Source organism: Diadema antillarum, unplaced genomic scaffold (assembly GCF_040938485.1).
Source record: "Diadema antillarum isolate AM-2024a unplaced genomic scaffold, OU_Dant_1.0 seq00000263_RagTag, whole genome shotgun sequence".
Lineage (NCBI taxonomy): Eukaryota > Metazoa > Echinodermata > Echinoidea > Diadematoida > Diadematidae > Diadema > Diadema antillarum.
The window spans coordinates 1,589,811-1,613,088 of record NW_027271301.1 but is presented as its reverse complement, the minus strand read 5'-3'; the positions used below and the strand labels follow the sequence as shown (position 1 = coordinate 1,613,088).

The following is a 23,278-nucleotide window of genomic DNA, read 5'->3' as shown; positions in this document are numbered from 1 at the left end:
TTTGTTTGCAAAATTGAATTGAATTGAATCAATTCCAGCTGTTATTCTCAATGATTATAATTTTATGAGTTTTTCTTATTTACTTTAACAATGATAGGCGTGGTCAACCCATGCTTAAATAGATCTCATTTGTGAATAGGCCATGTTAATAACATGTACTTGTTTTATTATACATTTTATATATCTCCAGGAGATGTATAAAATGTATAATAAAACAAGTACATGTTATTAACATGTAGTCCAGAATATTCCTTATCTCAGATATATCATTTTCTACTGTATATAACATAATTCCATTCAGGGATGACAGAGTAAACCTATAAATTCTTGGCTATATTAAACTGCTGCAGTATGAGGGCATTCTTGATCAATTGCCATATCTGAAGTTCTTGGATTTTGTGCTTCACATTTGGTAATGGGTTGTGTGTTTTATTGGAGTTTTTGTTAGTAATCCTGAGTGTATTATGCAATCTTTGTGAGTTCAAGTGTAAATGACTATCCTGTACTGAAATGTCACAGGAAAGAATTTTGAACGTAATTTGACCTCCTTGTCATTATTTGAATAAGATGAGATGTAGAATGCGAGATATCAGGTCTTCATTTATTTACTCTCAGTCAACATCTGTTACACCTCTTGCAGGACCTTTTGGACCTTTGTGTCCTGTAAAAGAGTGGACAGTGCATTGGGTTTTACACATTTGAATTACTGATAGTCTGGCTCCTGTGCTTTTGCCTTTGATTCAACCTTAATTCTGCATACCTGGGACTGCTGTAGAATTAACTTTTCTGAGTATTAATCCTTACTTCTACCTTTTTTCATCAACATGAACACTTAAGATATGAGGAAGACTCAAGATGTCTGAATGTTGTTTTTAGCATGGAACTCTTTCTCATTTAGAAGTTGATCTTGAATATATCACAAATTTCATTTGAGGGAAAGGATAAGTTTGGTAGGATAACCTAGGTCATAGTTGCACAAGAATCTCAGGGAACATTGGTCTTCTTTACACTAATTCTATTTGCTTGACCCTATTCAAAGGACATTTGTTTCAGGCATGTTGTAAAAAGTAGATTGTTATCATAGAGATATATACTAAGAACACTAGAGGGCGGACTCCGTAAAATCCCTGTGACCGATAGAAGGAGGCGTTCGCCATTTTGGTCCGGGCAAATTTCGACTAGCGACCGTACCGATAACGTGTAGCGCTAGCGGAGCATGCAGGGAGATCGACGACGGGATGCAACGGCAGTAGGCTAGCATCTATGCCAAGGTCTCCATCGGAGTTTGGAAATCGAAAATGTTCTTAAATTCGCAAATTCTACTTAAAGTAGCATAGATCTATGTTGCAAAATGCCTGGTTCATGCGCTGCTTTTGGATGTAGAAACAGGAGAAAAGAAGGGGAGCGGAGTTTCCTTTCACAAGTAACTAAAATTACATTTATAGTGTGTGTTAAATAGATTGATTCAAGACAAAAAAAAAAGAAAAAGAAAAGAAAAGGTCTTGCAAAATTCTTCGTCAGGGGCACTCCGCCCTCCCTCAGCTATTCTCGATCTATTGCTACTATATACTGTTGTAGATAGCTACTACACTACATAACTATATGCACCACCGGGTCGGCGGAACGGGGGGGGGGGGGGGGGGGGGGGGGGGGCATTTGCCCCATTTCCAAAATAAAAAAACTCCCCTTCTAAGTGCCCTATTTGGCCCTTGAGCCCCCCCCAAAAAAAAAAAAGAAAAAAAAAAAAGAAAAAAAGAAAATCGTTCCTCCACCCTTTGCTATAGTTCACGATGGTGATAGTGTGAGAAAAGCTCAGAATACGTAATATATGCCTGGTGACAGGACATATTATGCTCCGGCATTGATATCTTTCTGATTATAGAATTTAGCATCATGGGTCTGATTGGGCGTTTGGTTCAAGGCAGGGTGAGGATTAGGATTAGGGTTAGGTGTTATGATTTGGGTTAGGGTTTATGTAAGCTTCAACATTAGCATTTCGAGCTTGGAACAAATAAATTGAATTGAATTGAATTGAACTGAATTGAATTGTATGAACATAATATGTCATGGAACCAATATGCCTACACGTACTTATAAAAAAAAATGAAATACAATGAAACACTCGTATACACAGATACGAATGCAGTCCCCTCATACAGAAAAAATATAATTGCAAAAAAATAAAAATAAAAAAAAAATGACGCAGTATACTGTATCACAAGGGGCATCCGGCTGTCTAGAGACCAAGAGAACCCTTTGTATTCACTATTGCATGGACCATGGTCGTGTTGGTCGGCTTGAAAGTATTACCTCGTTGGGAATAAAGTAAAATTTTGTTTGATTTTCATTTTCCTTACCACTCATAATAAGAGATTGCTAGCAACTTAAATTTTTGAGTTGTTTCCTTCTCTCATCTCCGACCCCCTCATCTTCTTGCTGAAAGCCAATACGTGTTTGAACGCTTGTTGTATACGTGTTCACGTGTCCACCACTACTGCGCTGCCCGGACGCGATGTTTGTTTTTGCCCGGACAAAGATGGCGCGCGGCCTCTTCATCTCGGCACACGAGCACTGCGTACGCGCCACACGCAGTCCGCGCTCTAGTATATTATTATACATCTCTATGATTGTTATCTACCATCAACCTGGTGGCCTGTGTATTAAGTCTTTTGGGCATTTCAGAATTAAAGTATGGAACGGGTTGATATTGCTCCCTCTTGACAGTTCCCTGTGTGGTTTTTGAACTTATTACAGCTAGTGCAGTAACTATAAGTCAGGAATCGTGGGTCTTTAACAAAATTATGCTCAAGATGCTATGTTTTATGCCACACAAACACACACACACACACACACACACACACACACACACACACACACACACATATACTATATATATAATATAGTATATATATAAAGTATAATAGATATATATTATATGTATAATGTGCCTTTTGGATTTGGTAAAGAATGAAAAAATCATGCCAAGTGCATAGTTTGGTTGATAAAGATGAAAATTACCACACAACTTCTCTGAGTGGAGGATGAAAGTACAACAATTAAAGAGATACACAAAGAATTTGAATATAATGTTTGATGACATAATGTACCTCACTTCCAAGACATTTGTGCAGATTTCCAGCTGACCAACCTCTCTTTGAATTTTGAGAACTATAAAAGGAAAAAAAAATCAAATTTATAGGTTTAATATAGTGATTTTAATCATATGATGATTCATCTTGATATAGTGCACTCCCGTTATAATGAACAAGGTTATAAAGAAATAATCGATACAACAAAGTAAAAATTCAGGCCCCACATTATTATCTACATATCTTTGTATACTTTGCTGTTCAGCTTTAACAAAATTTTGATATAGAGAAAGAAAATTGCTGGTCCTTGGGACTTCATTGTAACAGCAGTCGCCTTTATACAGTATGCCACTTTATACCAACAGAGCTCAAGACCAACAAGTTCCATTTTATTCTATGTTTTCCCTTCGCCATGGACTATTTACCCAGTCTCCAGCTATATCAGACAACTCCAGTAATGTTTACATCAGACCCCAGCATGTCTGGATAATGTGGTCTGAAATGAAAATGACCACAGTTATACATTCTGCCATGGAACTTGTGTCCTTGATGAAGAATAAAATGCTCGTTGAAATAAACTAGAAATGTTACATACTATGCGTATCCTGACGTCCCACTCTTTTGGCTTGCAGGTAACACTCAGTACTTAGACCCACGTGTTTCCTTCCAAGGCTCTGCAACCAATGTAGCAGCCTATGGGATAGCCTTTTACCAGGGGCTCTGGGCTTATGATGGCTGGTAAGCATATACATCTTCGTACGCCTTTACTTCATCTTATGAATATTCTGACCAAGTGTATTCCATAGTAGACTTAGTTATGCAGTTATGTAAACGACATTAATTTGGCTATTCCTAAAACCAAATATCTCTTCGTTGAAAAGTATCTTCGAATATAGTTTGCCATGTAACATATTATGACAGACACTTCCAGGAGTACTCTTAACTCAAGACAAGCTAATTTTGCTGTAACTTGCACTATCCTTGCCCAAGTATATTTGGTACTAATTTTCACAAGACTCCTCAAAGTATACCTCTTCCCTCATTTTTGTTTAAGGTTGTGTTCAAAAATGCTACATTAAGTCATTGAGGACAGAGTGATAATGCTTTAGCATGCATTTTTTATAGATACCTGCCTGAGATACCCAGAACTAATCTTCAGCAGGTTAATGACTTTACATGAGAACCAGCATATTTCATATCAGTTCAATATAGGGCAACAAAATGTTTCATATAGTAGATGGAAATCATTGGTATCATGCGGGTTCAACATTGTACTTCTTCTCTCAATTTGTTCCCTGCAGGAATCAGCTAAACTATGTCACAGAAGAACTTGTGAATCCATACAGGTATGAAGAGAATTGTTCATTGGAAAGTGTTCTCTGCAGCTTGAAAATTGAAATTTTACTAGATCAGCTGGCCTTTGCATTCACAATAGATCCTATGTATGGGACCAAGTTACAACATAGCTCAAAGGGGAAGTGTGTATAAACTGTGCATATATCAGGTAGTTTTGTGAAGTATTAACTGCTGCAGTTTCCATCCAATCTGTCAATGTAGTGAAGATATAGATGACAATATTTTTGAAGGGTTATATTGCTGTGTGAAGGTAAAGATGATGGTATCATAAGATTGTGGCCATCATTGCAAATCATTGATAGTGAATACTTTAAAGAAATATGCTCATTACACCTGATAGTTAAAGATGTCATGATTATAATTATGTGGATGTGCATCATACACTTTCCAAAATTTGTTAATGTATGCCTTTAACATCATCTCGAAGAGATATCTGGCTCTCGCTCATATTTGTTGAAATAAAAATTAAAGTATGAACAGGATATTTTCTTTCTTTTTTTGTATATCATATATATTTTAATGAATAATTGAGTTTACAAATGCATCAATGTTTGCAAGTTGCTTTTGTAAAGGAAATTAGCTAATTTGCATGAATGATGATTTATCTCTCATATTTTCCTATGTAGATTCCTTTTGGAGCTTACCAATTTATACACCGGTGTATTATTTTATAAGAAAATATAAACCAAATTTGTTCTTCAAGTGTATAAAGGATATCTGTCTGAGCTGAAGGTGCCAGTCATTCAAATAAATAGATACACTGTATATATCTGATTTATTCAGATACCCGAATAAGTATATTAACTGAGGGAAACTGCCTTGTTTATCAAAGAAGTATGTTATGTGGATCAAGATATGCACATCTTTTTTTCTTTTTCTTTTTTGAATGAGAAAGCCAGTGTGAGCATGCTTTAATCCTTAAATACCTTTCATGTGTTTATTGTGCATGGTTCGTGACATTCATGTGCATGTTCCTATAATTGAACAAGGAGGTAATTAAGCTAGGATGAAAGATCACATTTTTGAAGGCTTGGTGTTTCAGATCATTATAAATAGAGAAGTGTACTTCAGTAATATTCAATTCCATCCAAGGTCACAGAATAACACTGCCATGCCATTAAACAAATCTAACAAGATTTTTTTTTTCTTCATGAATGTTGACTTCCTGACCAACTTTTGAGATTTTCTGTCTTTTCATAGTAGTTTTTATGGTTTCTGTTCAAGTGATGATTAAGCTGAGTCATTCAACCTAACGGCGAACTGCCATGCATCTAGTGGCTTGGATGTTATATGTGATATGATTACTCCTACTGATGAATATAATCTGTTTCTCCTCTCCTTAACATTTTTACCCAGAAATCTTCCACTGGCTATTATCATTGGTATCCCCATGGTAACCATTCTGTATTTGATGGTAAACATCTCTTACTTCACTGTCATGTCACCAGAAGAACTTCTTCAGTCTGGAGCTGTTGCAGTGGTAAGACATGGTTGCCTCTCTTACACATTAAAGCATTCTTCGGCACATTCATAGCATATCATTCACCAGAATTTAATTGCGGGAAAAATCAAACAAGTTTTTCAGTTGACTGAAGGTGTAAGGAGATTGCATTTGTGGCAAGATGAAATATAAGTAAAGGAACTTCATCATTGTTGTGACTCTTTGTTGACAGTAGGGCCTGTCCATCATCTGCAAAATCTGTATTTGTACTCTAAACCGTATAGCTGGCTACGGCTACTCCTTTATACTATCTTGTAGTATCTTACAGATGAGATTGATGTAGTGAATGATGATAATTTTTTCCCCGTGGTTGATTTTGTCATCTTTGACAACCGTCTTTGTGATCATCTGAAAAGCAGTTCTTGACAAAATCCTATAATAGCACAAAATACTCATAGCATATAATATGAACATATAATATGAACATACACAAAAATATGAATGCTTATTGATCAACAATCTCTATTGAACAGAGTTGGGATAAGAGAAAGTAGCATTGGTAACCCCTGTCCATGGTTACATGCTGGCCACCTTATGTTTAATTCACACCCACTTTGTTTACTTCACTCATCAACTCCCAGAGACAAAAATGTATATAATTTGGTGTTGTGTCCTTTTATTATGATATATACTATTCACTGATAGTGGTTTGTAAGGTAGAATATAGACACATTCTCTTTCTGTCCAGCCCTCTGTCATCATATGTAGTTTGATATGTTTCACTGCATTATTGCTGAATGCCTAATCTCTAAATTCTTTAACAACTGGCAAATTTTATTAAATTGCTTTCTGAGTTTCTAGGGATATGGCAAATATCAACAGTCCCACCTAATCTTTCTCCATGATAGGTTATGCTGTGAGATTCAGAGTAGCATATTGGACAATCAGGAAATTACAATATCTGCAACAAAATTCCCTCAGCACTCGGTGTATTAAAGGCATAATCTACCATTTGAAGATGAATCAAAAACCCAGTATCAGTGTTTTGAAATAGTTCTAAATGCGAGTTAGGGATAGAAACGACCACTGTAGAAATTTGAATCTAGAAAATTGATGTTAAGTATTGTTAAATATACAAATTGTGAACAATAGTTATAGTAAAAATGCTTCTAGACTTTTTTTAAAATAGCTGTTCCCAAAGGTAAACAGGACCTTTAATGTGCCTTGTGCCTAATAACAGGACCCGTTTGCATGATGTTACCCTGGGCTTGACATTACCTGGAGCCAGATCACAAAATGTCCCCAAATAATGGGATTTGTGTTAATCAAATTTCTCTCACTAGCTGCGTGTTTCTTTGTTACTTATATGAAAGAAGTTTCTTGACTCAACCTGATGTAGTGAATGTTATACATATGAAATTATCGTGGAGTAAATGTATCAAGAAGATGTGAATGTCTTATAACATGAGTGCACAAAGATGAAACGAATGTAGTGGAGTTTGGTAAAGTTCCGATTTCCAGGAGCTCCACCAATACACATATGAACTCAATGGGAGATACAAATAAACATTGCACGTGGTGATAATTATGTGAATCCATGGCCTCCAACAATTTTGATGGATACTTCTCTCCTGTCACTGTATCATGACATCAAAAATGAATGTCATATCAGACATTTAGTGAGAGAACACTAGGTGCAATGGCATGGATCATGCCGGCTGCTGTAGCAAGCTCCACCTTTGGGGCCGCCAATGGGACACTCTTTACAGCTGGAAGGTAGTCCAAAGACTGTTTTGATGCCTGGATATCATACTTGTGACTGTTTGCATTTTGTGCCCTGATAACACTATATAGTGTCTGCATTTTGCTGACATGTTGTGTACTGTTGACCATTGATTTTGTGGTGTTATGTTTGCAAAGACAGTGAATTGATTAATTGCATTCAATCTCACTCTACGAAAGTGGCTCACAAATTGTTCCACTTGCCCCTAAAAACTCCTCTTATGCAAATTCTGTAACAATATGCCCTGTCAAATGAATCGTCAGATATAAAGTCACTTGAAATTTTGCAAGAAAAAGTGCAGACAGCTGTGTTAGTAGGTCACAATTATCTGCATGTGCAAGAAACCAGTAAGTAGAGGTATTTTGTGGTGGTTGTGTCTTTTCCCTATTAACCCCAGTTTTTCCAAAGAGTCAAAATCAACTTAAGGGCTTTTTACACTTGTGTTTCTTAACCCCGGACTTTCTCTGACCCAGGACTATCGTTAGTCCCGTACCAATTTTTTCAGCTTTTTACACTCGCCAATTAGTCCCGTACTATCTCTTGTCCGGGGCTAAGGAGAAAACTGACCTTTTTACACTTGTATTTCTTAGCCCCGGACTTTCCAAACCACATGAATATTCATAATTACGCTGTGTACTGTACACGTACACGCACGCACCGGCAGCACTTGATTACCTCGTTTCTGATTGGTCAGTGAAGGTCGGACTTCGTCTCCGTCGCTTAGCCCAGGATTATTTTTTCGTTCTGTTTACACTCACTTGCTTGGCACCGCAATTGCGGTGCTAGCACCGCAATTGCGGTGCTAACCCCTGCTATTTTGCAGGGCCAGATAGTACCGTACTATCGGTGGGGCTAGCCCACTTTGGCAAAAATGAGTGTAAACAGAAAGTGGGCTAAGGATAGTCCCGTACCAACGGTGGGGCTAAGGCCCCCCCTTAGCCCCACCGTTGGTCCGGGGCTAAGCAAAAATTTACAAGTGTAAAAAGCCCTTTAGTAGCATGCATACTTTATGACACTCCTCTTGTGATATACATTGCGTTTGAAGCCCAGGTTTTGTTTTGTTTTGTTTTATTTTGTTTTGTTTTGTTTTGTTTTGTTTTGTTTTGATTTGTTTTGTTTTGTTTTGTTGTTTATAGGGGGGAGATCAACAGGAAGAAAGAACAATGTCAAACTAACTTTTTGTTTTGTTCATAATTACATATTCAAGTCACCATATGTGTGTGCAATGAATCTAGTATTGCATCATAAATTAAGCTTTAAGGATATACATTTCTTGCCGTATATTTCTCTGAAAATGTTGAGTACCATCCCCACAGACTTATAACAATTAAACTTGAGCTTTTTTTCATGTTCAATTTTCTTGCCAGTTGAAGTTTTAGTTTCTTTTTTTCTGTATGCGTTTTCATCAAGTATTTTATAGAACATTTCACATATAGTCAGAACTTGATTTTGCCATGTTCTCCAAATAATGTTTGATAACAAACCTTTACTGGGGTTTTCAAAACTTTCCTGATGTGTCACAAATTCTCCCAAAAGGTTGACCAATTAATTTTATCTGATGAGCAATGTACTCATATAGTGTAGTGTACACTCAAAAATTTTTCACAGTTTTGAGCTATGACCACGAAAGTCACATTATGGGTATATCACCTAAAGGTGCCAGTCAAGTTCAAATATTGGTAAAATCTGACATAGTCAATGGTCAAAAGGTCAATGAACTTTCCCTGATATATGTACTGGCCCTATTTACAATATTTTGGTGTGCTCTCAAAATTATGCTCCACAGCCTTTCATGAGCTATGACCACCAAGCTCACACCATAGGTACATAACATAAAGATGTCGGTCAAGTTTGAATATTGGTGAAGTCTAACAAGGTCAAAGGTCAAAGGTACAACACTATGCTCACAAATTCGATGTGCAGGTGAGACACTTGGCGTTTGCCATGCTTTCACATGAAAGAACCATGCATGCACGCAAGTTCCAAGTGGATGTTTGTAAAGTTACAACTTTCTTGTGCTGAATTTTTCACAAGACATTCGGGGACAGAACCTTGGGACCAATGGCGTGGTTGACGCCCTTTTCTGTAGCACTATCAACATATGGGGCAGCTAATGGCACTTTATTTACTGGAGGAAGGTACAATCATATTTGTAGCAACAGACATTTAAATTGCCATGTGCAGTGTACTTATTCAAATGCTGTCATCTGTCACATACTGTCATTGTAATCATGGTTGTGGTATGGGCTTCATTATGACGCTAATGTGTTGCTTCTGTCATTGTGAAAGTTGCATGATTAAATATCGCCATTTCATAGGCAGTACACGTATCTTCAACACAAGCACAGAGGTATAGGGACATCTACACCATACATTTGGTGAAAATCTGATCAGCCATTGTGTAAACCTGTTTTATGTCTTTTACGGTCCTTTGACCTTCGACCTCATGATGCCAAAGTAATTAATTGTTTAACTTTCTTATTTGGATATGAAGACATCCTGCAAGTTTGGTGGAAATCTGATCGTCTGTTCTAGAGTTATCAGGAGACTAAGCTTATTTTTTGTTAACCCTTATGAACTTTGACCTTTAAACTCATGACCCCAAAATTAAATAATTTCTTTCTTACTTTATTATAAACACAGGTCCCGCAAGTTTTGTGAAAGATCTGATAATCCATTCTAGAGTTGAGAGATCAAGCTTATATAGATGTCATTTTTTACCCTATGACCTTTGACCTTTGACCTTTGACCTCACAACCCCTACATTAATTTGTTTCTTAATTCTTAATTTATTTTGAACCCAGTCTGCAAGTTTGGTGAAAACCAATCATCTAATCTTTAGTAATTGGGAATTTAAAGTTCTTTTATGTTCTTGCGATAATGACCCCTATGACCTTAGATCATTGTCCTCATGACCCATAAATTCAATCGTTTCTTTCTCAGTTCATTTTGAACACGGTACCCAACAGGTTTTTTTTTTTTTAATTCATTCGTTTGTTCTTGAGTTATATTGTACACAGACAGACAAACAAACAAACATACAGAACCAAAAACATCACCTCCACCGCCCATAGGGTTCACCTCCTGGAGGAGGTAATGAAGTTACAAAGCAATTGTAACATCACAAAGAAATTCTGACAATTCTGACATTGCATGCTGCTTGCTACAGTCACTTTGTAAAATTGCACAACGCAATTGTGGCACTGTGCCCTGCTTTATGGTAACTGTAGGAATCCTTCACAACATCGCATCCACCACAGACCTCAGCTCATGATTCCCTTTCTTTTGTTTGATTTTTTTTTATCCCAACTATGAAACAAGTTTGCTCTGCCTAATTTTGAGTATCTGGTTACAACCACAGGCCTCAGTGCCTCCAAAAGTACTGGAGATTTACTTCGGGGCTGCACCCATCCTTGAATAGTACAGTACTCTCCGCGTAATTGGGTATCGCTTAAACGGGTACTCCGTTTAATTGGGTAGTTATGTCAAGGTCAGTTCCAATGCACAATAAAATTACCTGATAATCGGGTTGCCTCTCCGCATAAATGGGTAAATAATATTCTTCTAATCTCATTTTTACCCACATTTTATCGCAGATATTGGCCTAACACTTTAAGGATTCATGCATGTCAAATTTTCCATGGCTAATCACATTCTCTGCTTAATTTGCAAAGAAGACCCACCATTTGGGGAGTGATTAAACATGAAAACACATGAACACGTACCGACTTGCCATTGCACATGTAGCTGGGCACTCACAATTGCATAGACAGACAGGAGTTGAACACACTTGCGCTCCTCCCTTGCTCCGCAACAACATTCATCATAAGAGAAGTTTAAAACAAAAATCAGGCCATGCACCAGCTCCATGCATAATTTTGCTTTTCCCCAGTCACTTCTCAAAAAGTAACCCGACGTTCTACGTGACTAGTGCACGCAAAGAGATGTGTTCATTTCGGAAAACACCTGCGTGTTAGCGAGGAGTCTATACGTTAAACGACAAAGTTTTCTGAAGACATATTTTTGTCCATAAAAAGAGTGTAAATTAGTGCTCGTGACTGAGCAAATGTAAGGTATGTATAATGTGCAGTGCAAGCACACGTGTTAAGCATACAGTGGTGTTTGGTGCAGTGTACAATGCATGTAGATACACGTTGTGTGTGTCAATTGTGAATGAGACCTGTTCTTCTGGTAATCGGGTACTCCGCTTAATCGGGTAAGAAACGCTCTGCCCGAGCCTATACCCAATTATGCGGAGAGTACTGTACTACTTTGGAGTCACCTCTGCCCATAGTCTTAATCAGAAACTCTCAGGGCAAAGTGTATTTGTGTATTATTTATGATCCCTTTTGTTCTCTTCCATAATGCAAAAATTAAAGTCAATGGTAAAATTGCATAATCAAAGCTAAGCCTGTAATAGATTACCGGTATGTATTCCTTGTATAAAAAAAAGAGTACACTAAATCTCTTGTCATGATGATGATGATATCGATCATCCTTATATTGTGTAATCGCCTGATTTTGTGTTTCAAGAATAAGAATCTGTCTTTTTGCATTTTTAAGTCATGAGGTGCATGGAAATGTGACAAGAAAACAAATACTATGAGGAATTCTTCTGAATAGTCAGCAGTATAGTATTGGTACTTGTAAATGATTATGAACAGAATGTAATCATTTAGGAGTATGCAATGTATCAGGGTAGTCTTGTAATTCTTTCAAAGCAGTTATTTTTCTTATGGATTTGATATCAATTTTTTGTGTTCCCATGATAGTCAGGCACAGGACTTCAATTGACCCTGACGTCAACCACCCCCCCCCCCCCCCCTCTCTCTCCCTCTCTCTGTTAAAGTCATAATCTCAAGGCTGGGATGTTTATCACTTATATTAGTATGGTAGGAACACCCAGTTTTGATGAGTTTCATATGTCATTTTACAGCAATAATATCCTCCCATCAAATTCTGCCTTAATAATTCCAATCTTAATTGCAGAACTTTTGGCTTTTTGATTCAAGATCAAAGTGGAATTACTTTACTCATCCTTCAATTGCATCCTCCGAGCCTTACTCTTCATTGTTTTAAGGGTATAGCTAGTAACGCCTGGTATAGAGAATTTGTTAGCTTGTGTTTTTCCCACAAGTTAGCAGTTACGTTTTCCTTATAATGTATGCACCGGCTGCAAGCACGAGTATGAATTAACATGTATTTGTATGTGCTTGGGATAAGACATTTGCAGACCGTACCTTGGGCAGTGTGTCGTGGCTGGTACCTCTATCTGTGGCCTGTTCCACCTTTGGTTCCAATCATGGTACCATGTTTACAGCAGGAAGGTATATATGGTGTTGCCATGGCAATGTCTTTTCTACAGCAAAACACCTTTGTACTGCTGCTTGTTTCTGGATGTAGAATTCTTTAGATTTGTTCAGTCTGTGACAATGAATGCCATGTCACTGTTGATTGTATACATCTATTAAGAGTATTTATTAATCTTTTGTGAGTGTATTCTAACCAGCTTTTTTAATATTTGCAAAAATGTTAGCAAAACCTGCTTTTCCATATTAGCTAGTGTGAGAGATAGTGAAAGAAAAATTTTAAAAGCTGATTGACAGAGTTCAGTACATATGGTTTGGTTTGCTTATCAGACCTTTTTTGTTTTGTTATGTTTTGTATTTTGCTAACTCTTGTAGCTTTCTGTTCTCATAACAGTCCTAATTAAGAATTTATAGAAAGTAGTTGCCTTATGTAGATTCCCTTCTGGTATGCATAACCTTTCCTAAATGCTTCTTTCCCTTCCCTTCAGTGTTTCGAGGCATATGTAGCTGTGATTAAATATGATTGGCTATCGATGGACATTACTAACTGGACAACTCTTCCTGTTTCCCCTTTGACCCTTTCAGGACCACTGTCTCAAAATGCTATGATGCAGAATTATTGTCCAACCTTGTAGCTGTGGTAATGTCAATGCCATATTAAGGGAAATTAAAATCCAAACGTAAATGTGGATTGAGTGAAAGCAGCAATGGTGTAGAACACATCATTGGAAGTTTCAGGAAAATTGGACAATTGATTCAAAAGTCATGAATATCTCAAGTTTTTGGGCTGTTGCTGGATAAGAAGACTACTAAGGTTCATAACATCATTATGATCAACAATTAAATGAAAATATTTTAGAAAACAACATTATGTGACTCTTCTATCATAGTGAAAGAACACTACTTTGCTTACCTCTTTGAGACAGCAGGTGGACTAATGTGAACCTTAACATATTGCAGTAACAAGTTGATGGAATGTATACTTTTTATGATCAATAAAATTTATGGAATTATCTCAGTCAGACCGCAGCACCCGATAATTCGCTCGTATTTATTCAACTCGTATGCAAGCCCCGCTCGAGGCTTGCATACTAATGAGCTGAGTAAGGGGATTTTGTCCTTTGGCTTTCGGCAACAAAAATACACCTTATATTCACAAATTTGGTATAAAATTCAAGGAAAGTATGTAAACTATCATCACATGTTACTCAAATTATTGTAAATGGAAAATATCATAGCGTAATTTGACCTTGAAAACTGATGAAAAAAGTAATTCGTGCAGTACACGTTCAAGACGTCAAAAGAATACCAAATTCACTTTGCATCTCAATGAAAATGCATTATTTGGTAGTCTATCTCTTAATCTTTCTATCCATGTAAATATCTTGACAATTTGTTGCTTAAACCGGTCAGGCACCAGTAAAATATGCATCGATGTCAGTTCTGATCAGCTTGAAACCGTGCAATCTCAAGAGTAAGCTCTCTCATTGGACAGCGCTTGCATTCAGCGCTTGCATTACGTCATTACGCTGCTACATAACGGTTTGATGCCACTTGCGGTTTCTTGGCACGCGTGTAGTTCAAGCCTAGTTCAAGTGCTGGATGCAAGCATTGTCCAATGAGAGAGCTCTTTCGCGCCACTGTACGCTTTGTGTGGAGCATAATTCTGGCTTAGGAGTGAATTTTACAGACATTTCAAATAGAAAAACTAGTAGGGGTATAAATCATGTTTGCGTCTCCTTGACTCCAATATATGGTGAGTATCTAAGCTTCCTCTCTACGAAAAAGCCAAAGTCAGAAACAACAGTTTTTTAAATGACTGTAGACGACAAAATCTTCCATGAAAAGCAGGTAAAATTCACGCAAATTCGTCATGATAAGATCTGATATTATACACAAATTTAGTATCAAAATAAAGATCAAAGTCTGCAGAACAATTTATTCTGACTTGTAGCCATGACGAATGTATGTACAAGTCGCTACACTGTGAAAACCATAGCCCTGTCAAACTCTCGCAAAATCTTGCACGACGAGACATCTTTTGAACGCAAAGATTGTCAACGAGAGTGCTGAATAAATCTTGCCAGATCGGCTCATTAGCATACGTGCTGCGGTCTGACTGTATCTGGAGTGCAGATTTTCTTTATTGTTGCCCATAATAATGTCATGGACTGTGGTAGTCTTGTTATCCAACGATGAAGGTACTGGAATGTTAAGAATTCATAACTTTTTATTGATTGTCCAGTTTTCTTCAAACTTTCTTTGATGTGTTTTACTTTTAAAGGCATAATTTACCATCTGCAGACAAAACAAAAACCAGCAATAATGCTTTAAAATAGTTCTAAAATGTGAGTTAGGGATAGAAACAACCACTGTAAAAATTTCAATCCATGTAATCGGGGTTTAGTGTTGTTAAATACACAAAGTGTGAACAATAGTTATAATAAAAATGTTTCCAGACTAAGCCGTCTACAGTTACGGTTTATTGAGAAAAACACTCGTATTTCTTTATATTTTAGGCTTTATTGCGAAAACTTTATATGGTAGGATGTTTTGTGATACATCAGACCTACACATATGCATCAAATGTGATATCTTGATCATTTTTGAAATCACTACTCCCAAAGGTAAACTGAACCTTTAATTAATATTGCTGCTTTCATTTGATCCACATGTACATTTGGATTTTTGTTTCCTTCAGAAAAAATTTAAGAAAATTAGCCTCACTGTCAAAAGCCTTTCTCTTTGCTTTTGCTTGTAGACTTTTGCTGATCGTACATTGGGAGTCATGGCATGGTGCATACCATTCTTTGTAGCCTGCTCAACATTTGGGGCAGCCAATGGGAGTTTGTTTGCCACTGGAAGGTAGAATTTAAGTCTAAACTAAAAGAAAAAGAAAAGCAAACCAAATTGTTAAAGAATCAATTTCATGCCTATTTCATATCCACTGATTCAGTTTTCACCAAGCCATCATCAACAGACCTCACTGAAATTTATGAATTTGTCTGAGTTTGTATTCAAATCATATCTTTCTGATTGGGGATAAAACTGAAAGTAAGTCTTTCTCCCATAGTATCACCTGATTTTGAAGTGGTGTATTATGATGTATACATTAGAAGTATTGTGCAGCAATATTTTTCATCGTACACTTTGCCTTGTATGCATGATCATATCCAATATTCCTGCAAAGGTTAAAACCCATCTTTATATATTATATAAAGGGTCTTAATTGTGACGGGTCAGAGGGAGTCCTCGTAGATGTAACTGATCAGAAATACAATTTGCAATAATCTTGAGACTGAAAAAATTACTGTAGCAAAATAACAACCACAACAAAAAACAAAAGTTTTTGAACTGGAACATTGAGTGAAATGTTACATAAAACCAATGCCTACTACTTATATTATAACCATTACCAGGTTTTCTTGCACATGGTGTGAATTAAACTCTCCCCTATATGCAATTATGTGATAAATGGCACACTTTCAGTGTTTAGAAGTAAGGATATGATAGTCCTCAATCCAGTGGGGATGCTTATAGCATAATCACACTATAATGTTCAATGATGTTATAGTGTAGTGGAGGAGATCTGGACTAGTCTGATATTGATGATTTGTATGTAAATTTGATGATAAATCCCTTGGGAGGGAGTAAATACAAATTCAGGGTTTGTATCCTTAAAACTTATCTTAAATTCTGAGACTTCTTTACGCTGTAATTAAATTTGCCCCTAAGCATGATTTTAGATACTTACAATTATTTGAACTGCAATCTAGTTTCATTCTTCATATTTGGCAATAGTCCTAAGCATTTTTTCCTTTTTCAGCAGGAGTAGTGAATTCACTATGTTCCTTGACAGAGAGTTGTTTGTGCTATCATTTATATTCCAAACATTCTTCCCTCTGTTGTATCATTACATAATCTGTGCTTCTATCAAATAGAAAATTTAGCTTATACATTTCATGTACATTGAGCTCGTGATATTTTATGTAACAAATCCAATTAACTTCCATCCCATGTTATTTTAGTAAAGACATGAAGTGCTCGTTTTGAGAGACGTTGATGTCCCAATCAGATTCAAACTCTAGATTTTTGTGTTTGGTTGTGACAATATGGCATTTGTAGCATACTCTCTTGTGTATTATTCTGTATTCTTTTTGGATCGTATCAGTTGATAACTTTTCATCATTAAATTGTGATTTTTTTTTTGGTTCATGTTCTTCTTTTCTCCATGGCAAAGCAGTCACTGATTTCCTATATGGGTATACTTGCACAAAAGAAGCTGTAAATATTTTTTGACACTCCAAAGTTGTTGGTTTTGCAAGGGTGCTGTGTAACATGTGCAATATTCTTAGTTATGACATATTTTGCTACATGGAACTTGTTGAGCTTCTAACAGTGTGAGAACTGTTCAAATAACTTTGAATAACAATTCAATTTCAGATACAACTCATTTTGAAAATGGTTGATGTTTAGATGATAATATTTCTTCCACATGATGAATAGATGATCTGTGAGTAAATTAACTATTAGCATCTTGAAATTGCCATGGAATGGAATCTGTGCTCTGCTTTTATTGAGCACTTTTCTTTTACTTATATGTCTGCTCATGACAAATGGGCGTCTGTAGTAGTTAATAATATTTTTAGTTAATAATAGCATTTTTGCAAAATTTGCTGTGAGTGACGTAGTGGCCTGCTTATTAAGTGCCTTGTAAAAATGAGCTAAAACTCATTTTCTGACCACTACATTGATAGGATAAGCTACATTTAAAATATTGATTTGTAAGGAAATAGAGTGTAAAGTATTATTACGATTCATATGCATTTCATTGTGTTTTATTTATCTGTATATAATTCATAGCTAAAGGGTTGTAGATCAAATAACCATTCATGTATCACAGCCATGTGGGAAGTTAGATTCCTTTATGTCAGCCTGCAACTAAATGAGTATAACTAACATATGTTTGATGATTCGTATACATTTGCATGATTATATATCTTTGGAATATATTCACATGTATACATGCATTACCTGTATTTACAATCATCATGTTTCAAACATAATGCTTGGAAGAATATAATTTTTTCCCTTGTTAGTTCATGTCAGCATTCCCTTTTGCACTCTGTGGGTGAAAATATTGCCTAGCATGTTATTCAACACTCATTTCCACATGCTCACAAGTATACTACTAAACTTTATGTTTACATCTCAATACCCAACACAACTTCTGTTTCTTTTGTTTTTAGACCTGAGTCACTAACATGCCTTTTAGTCATTGCATAAAGCAAGTCATAGCTTCTGTAAAAGCTTTGAATGTCCACTGATTTTACTTTTCATATAAAATCATACTTTTGCTCAAATTGTGTGAACATTCTTTGCATCACCCAAACTTTCATCAAAAGCACTATAATATAATGTGTGTGTGTTTTTGTGTGTGCATGTATGTATTTGATAATATTATATCGTAGGGAACGTTCTGTGATATATAAGACTTCCTTGTGAGGAAAGAGACTGTCTGTTTATTTTATGTAATTTCGAACTTTATGAAGACAAAAAAGTAAATGGAAAATGGCAAGCCAGGGTATATGCACCACCCAAGAAAATGAGTTTGAGAATCATGTCGATACCTTTATCATTTACCTGCATAGACATTCCATCTTTTCCTGTTCTTTAAGCAATTTAGATATCAGTTTTTGGTGGTCATCAGTCACAATTCTGTATTTATTTAGAATGAAATATATATATGCATATTTTCATTCTCATCCCCTATTGCATGGTGACCTATGTCACCCAGACGTTTGGTGATCGAAAGTTTGGTTTCATGTCATGGCTCATTCCATTCTTTGTGTGTTGCTCCACTTATGGGTCTGCTAATGGCACCGTCTTCACTGCTGGCAGGTAAAGTTTCTACCGAAGAAAAATTAAAGGGAAGAAATAGTTTAAAACAAAACAAGATAAGGAATCATGTCATGCATTACATTTTATACATTAATGAAAAAAGCTGTCCTTTGCTAGCTCAAGCAATATACATTCACATTATTGCTTCCAACACGTTGTAGTTGGGTCATTTTTCTCCAGATTCATTATCTGATGTGTGCATTGCATGTTATTCTTAGTCTCTTTACCACGAAGAGGAATGTAAGTGTGATTTTGTTCTTTTGCAAAAATGTAAATGAATTCTGAAGGGACACCAATTCCTTTTTTGTTTCCATTAGTGAGAGTGAGTCACAAGGCCTACATAAGTCTTCTATGCATTACAGAATATGACAATAAAAACTCTCTATAAGTATTTTACATTGGCCTGGTTTTAAGAACTCATGGTACTAATTTGTGCTTGAAAACTATCCCAAGTGTCATCGTCGACTTAATATCACATGGTCAGTCTGTTTGGCATTCGTATGGTGTGCTTGCATGATAAAACATCATTTCCAAAGTTAGTAAAGTAAACCAACCTGATTTCTCAGTAGATATCATCTTTAGTGGAAAAGGGTTTTCAGTCTGCCATGGTTGTGTTGGCATCAGCTACTGAGATATCATCATTATCATCGTGACATAAGATAGAAGAGAGTTATACTAGCATTAATAGTGACAGCAAACTTGTACTGAATGTATATATCTGCATAGGTAGGAAGGTGTATATATGATCTCTGCAAATTTATGTTTATAATAATGCTATCATATAGCCTGCATGGCATCGCTACACCCATGTACCTAAGAACTATTGGCATTTTGTTGTATATTCAGACAGATTTTCTACATGCATTCATGATGACCACTGACCATTTATTTGACAGATTAACGTATGTTGCTGCCAGAGAAGGTCACATGATAGAGGTGCTGTCCATGATACACGTGAAGCGCTTGACTCCATTTCCTGCAATGATATTCACCGTGAGTACCTTGCTCTTAGATCCTCTTTGCACAGACTGGCCACAACAATTTACACATTGGATGCTGTAATCCCATTCTCTCTAGGGTCCATAAATTTTGAAACTGATCTCATATCTATTTATAAGTGTTTTTGTTATTGTTTTATTATGTATGTATTTCTGCCAAATCTACCAGTAGTGAATCAAAAATTGGAATCTCTGTTGTCTTGCATCTTATACTGTTTGAATGCTTCGTATAGTACGTTTAAGAATATCAGAGCAGACGTGAATTGCAGAAACTTTAATTTAGGTGTAAGTAGATATTAAAAGTCATAAAAATCATATAGTCAGTTTTGTAACAAACCAAACATAAATGGTTCTGCTGTTCATTTGATTACTCAAGTAATATGCATGGGTAAAGGGCAATTTAGAACCTGTTTCAGAAAGACACTGGCAATCTTTTTCATTATCACAGCAGTAACTTCAGCATTCTCAGTGAAATACTTGGTGCCTATCTGTTGCCATGGTAGCTGTTGTCAATAAAAGGTGTATATGCTATCAGTTTTTGAGGTCCTAGTAAAGTTCTAGGACCAAAGTATGGTGACATTTGAAAGGCTAAAAGTCTGTCTCGCACAATATTTTGCTGATAATAGACTATGTGTCATGCCATTTGTTATTCCTCAGTCTATTCTGGCCATTGCCATGCTGATACCAAGTGACTTTGACACCCTCGTGAACTACTTCAGCTTTGCCGCCTGGATGTTCTATGGGATGACAGTTTCTGCCTTGCTTTATCTCCGGTACAAGCACCCCGAGTGGAAGAGGCCTATCAAGGTACTCTTCTCACCACAGTTTTGCAATCACCATCACCTGGTTATGGTTTGCCACATTTGTAATGTGGGAGCTCATCTAGTATTTGTTGTTTTAGTTGACAATGTTGATGAGACATAGAACAAAATGATATTGACTATGTCTAGTGCACTTTCTGTCAAATTCACAGGCCATACTGCACCCATATTACATTTGAATAAAGAGTTGCATTCATGAAGAAATCATGGACTATTTCAATTTGACACTTTCATGAAGAACATTTCAATATAAAGGTTCTTGACTCTTGAGAGGTTAAGTGATGCTCAGTGCATCTGGTCTTGGACAAACTGATTGACATATGCTATCTCTCTTTATGCAAGCTTATGAGATGTTGTCTGGCAGTGCAGAGGTAGTGATAAAGGGCCATTTGGTATAACAGTGGTTGCAGGCATATGGAGGAGGCTGTCCTTTGTGAATACTGTCTACACTCTATTTTCAGTATGTAATAACATTTTGGCACTACAATCATAATCATTTATCATTCCCAAATAGAGGAGATGCCAAATCTCTGTCCTTGTAGAATGGTTGAAGATATGCTTCAAGAAAATAAACAATTTTCTGGAGAATTTTCCAGTCTACACATGCTAAAATTTAACGTGTGCATGATTGACATTCTAAATTTGCATTGATTTTGTTGAATGTTTCCTGTTTGTGTGATTTTTAGGTTCCTCTTATCCTACCCATCATTGTTCTGATTGCCTCGATCTACCTGATCATCGCACCCATCATTGAGGAACCTGCCCTTGAATTTCTCTACGCTTTTCTGTTCATCTTGTCGGGTCTTATCTTTTATATTCCCTTTGTGTACTACAAGAAGGAACTCAGTTTCATGAGTGAGTGTATAATTTAGTGTATGCTTCTTAGTGCAAAACAATAGGATACATTTTCATGTTTATATGTCTTGCATTTATAGATTTTATAGGAATGTAATCCTTTTGTTTTCAGTCGTGATATTCATACAGATTTAGCAAGGCTTTCTTCCTCTCTCACATTTTTTCCCACCTTTTATCTCTTCAGTATACTCTGACTCATTACCCACGTCTGTATTTCTCTCTTTTTTTATCTTTCTTTCTTTCTTCCTCTTGTAACAATTTACTGAGGCTCCTTCTGAGTTAACGTACATCATATTTATTACGCTGATGAGTACATTTTTGCATAACATTACCTGCATTAGCAGTGCAGTGCAAATAATCTCTGATAATAGACAGTAATTTAGGCCTATGTCCAATCTCCCACTCTAACCATACATTTCAACAAAAACAACACAATTACTTTCAACTTCTTTTATACTGAAATCAGATAATGTGCTTTCAGTTGTTCATGAAATGGTATTGTGCAATCTGTGTTTGCAAGGGTTTTAAGTCTTGAAGAGCGTACATTCATAGGAATTCAGCTTGTCACTGTCATGTCAGTTTGAATGGATGTTTGCTGAAATATCCTGAGATCATACTCACACTCTGTATATTGCAGTTCAGTTTTGCTAACAGAAGGCCCCACACGTACACATATACAAAGCTTATATAGGCCCTACAGATTTGCATTAGTAGAAGAATGTTAAAATGGATGAAGATTGATTTACATTTGCTGCAGATTTGCAACATATTCCTCTTAGACACCTGGATCAAACCTGAAATATTGCCTGAAAAATCTATCAATCTATCAAAACCTGCTAAAAACAATGAATTGAATTGATATAGTAATCCAACATGCACACAAAAATGAGTTGATGTGCAATGATTGAGAATGAGAGGTCACCCATGCTTAAACTTATTTTTATAATCTTTGTTTTTGTTTTTTCCCCCAGAGCACATCACCGTGTTCTTCCAGATGCTCTTTGAGGTTGCTCCAACTCGCTATGTTGCCCCTGAAGAGGATGAGAATGAGATTACAAGGGAGGATGAGAAAGCTATCATTTCATAATATAGCACAGTGAATCCATTATTATACAGTAAATGCATGTTATGCTCTATCATCCGTCATACTGGATTATAAAGTGACAAATAAGATATCTTCCCAAGTGCCGATTTATTTCACCTACACTGCAGGTCGAGATGAAACAGAACTGCACAAGGGATAATTTATTATGTGGAGTTCTATAGTCTGGTACTGGTGCATCAATAAACATGCACGATTAGAAATTGTTATAACAAATAGACCACTCAATCTACTTGAAATTCTGTAGGTCTAGACCCTACTAGATCTACAACTGATGTCTGCCAAAAAAAAAGATGACAATATTATGTTGATAAAACCATGCAACATTGTTCTCTCTTTGGTCTGAAATCAGCTGTATATGGTACAGCCATACACTATACCAAAATTTTCACACAATCAGGTGAGGCAATCTGTCCGACCACAATGCATACTTCACTTTAACTATTTTCTCTCTTAAAATATGGCACTGTGAGCATCATTTTGTGGTTAAGCACCTTTTGGTCATCATTTTTTTGTTATAAAGGAATATTCTGTAAATGCACAAACGTTTTTTTGGTCAATGCACATGAGCAATGCCATGATCAATTTTGTGTAGCCATTGACCAGATTTCTTACTTTTACAT

At 36.3% G+C, this 23,278-nt stretch overlaps 1 protein-coding gene across 1 annotated transcript in view; it reads left to right on the top strand.

The window, feature by feature from the left end:
- LOC139729788 (b(0,+)-type amino acid transporter 1-like) overlaps positions 1–22,640 on the top strand; it is a 39,086-nt gene extending 16,446 nt beyond the window's left edge. Inside the window, exons 6-13 of the mRNA XM_071640720.1 lie at positions 3,722–3,827; positions 4,391–4,435; positions 5,802–5,925; positions 7,559–7,662; positions 19,776–19,872; positions 20,535–20,684; positions 21,385–21,553; positions 22,525–22,640. Of these exons, the coding sequence (XP_071496821.1) occupies positions 3,722–3,827; positions 4,391–4,435; positions 5,802–5,925; positions 7,559–7,662; positions 19,776–19,872; positions 20,535–20,684; positions 21,385–21,553; positions 22,525–22,640 (911 nt within the window). The remainder of the gene's footprint in view (positions 1–3,721; positions 3,828–4,390; positions 4,436–5,801; positions 5,926–7,558; positions 7,663–19,775; positions 19,873–20,534; positions 20,685–21,384; positions 21,554–22,524) is intronic.
- Positions 22,641–23,278: the final 638 nt, after the last annotated feature.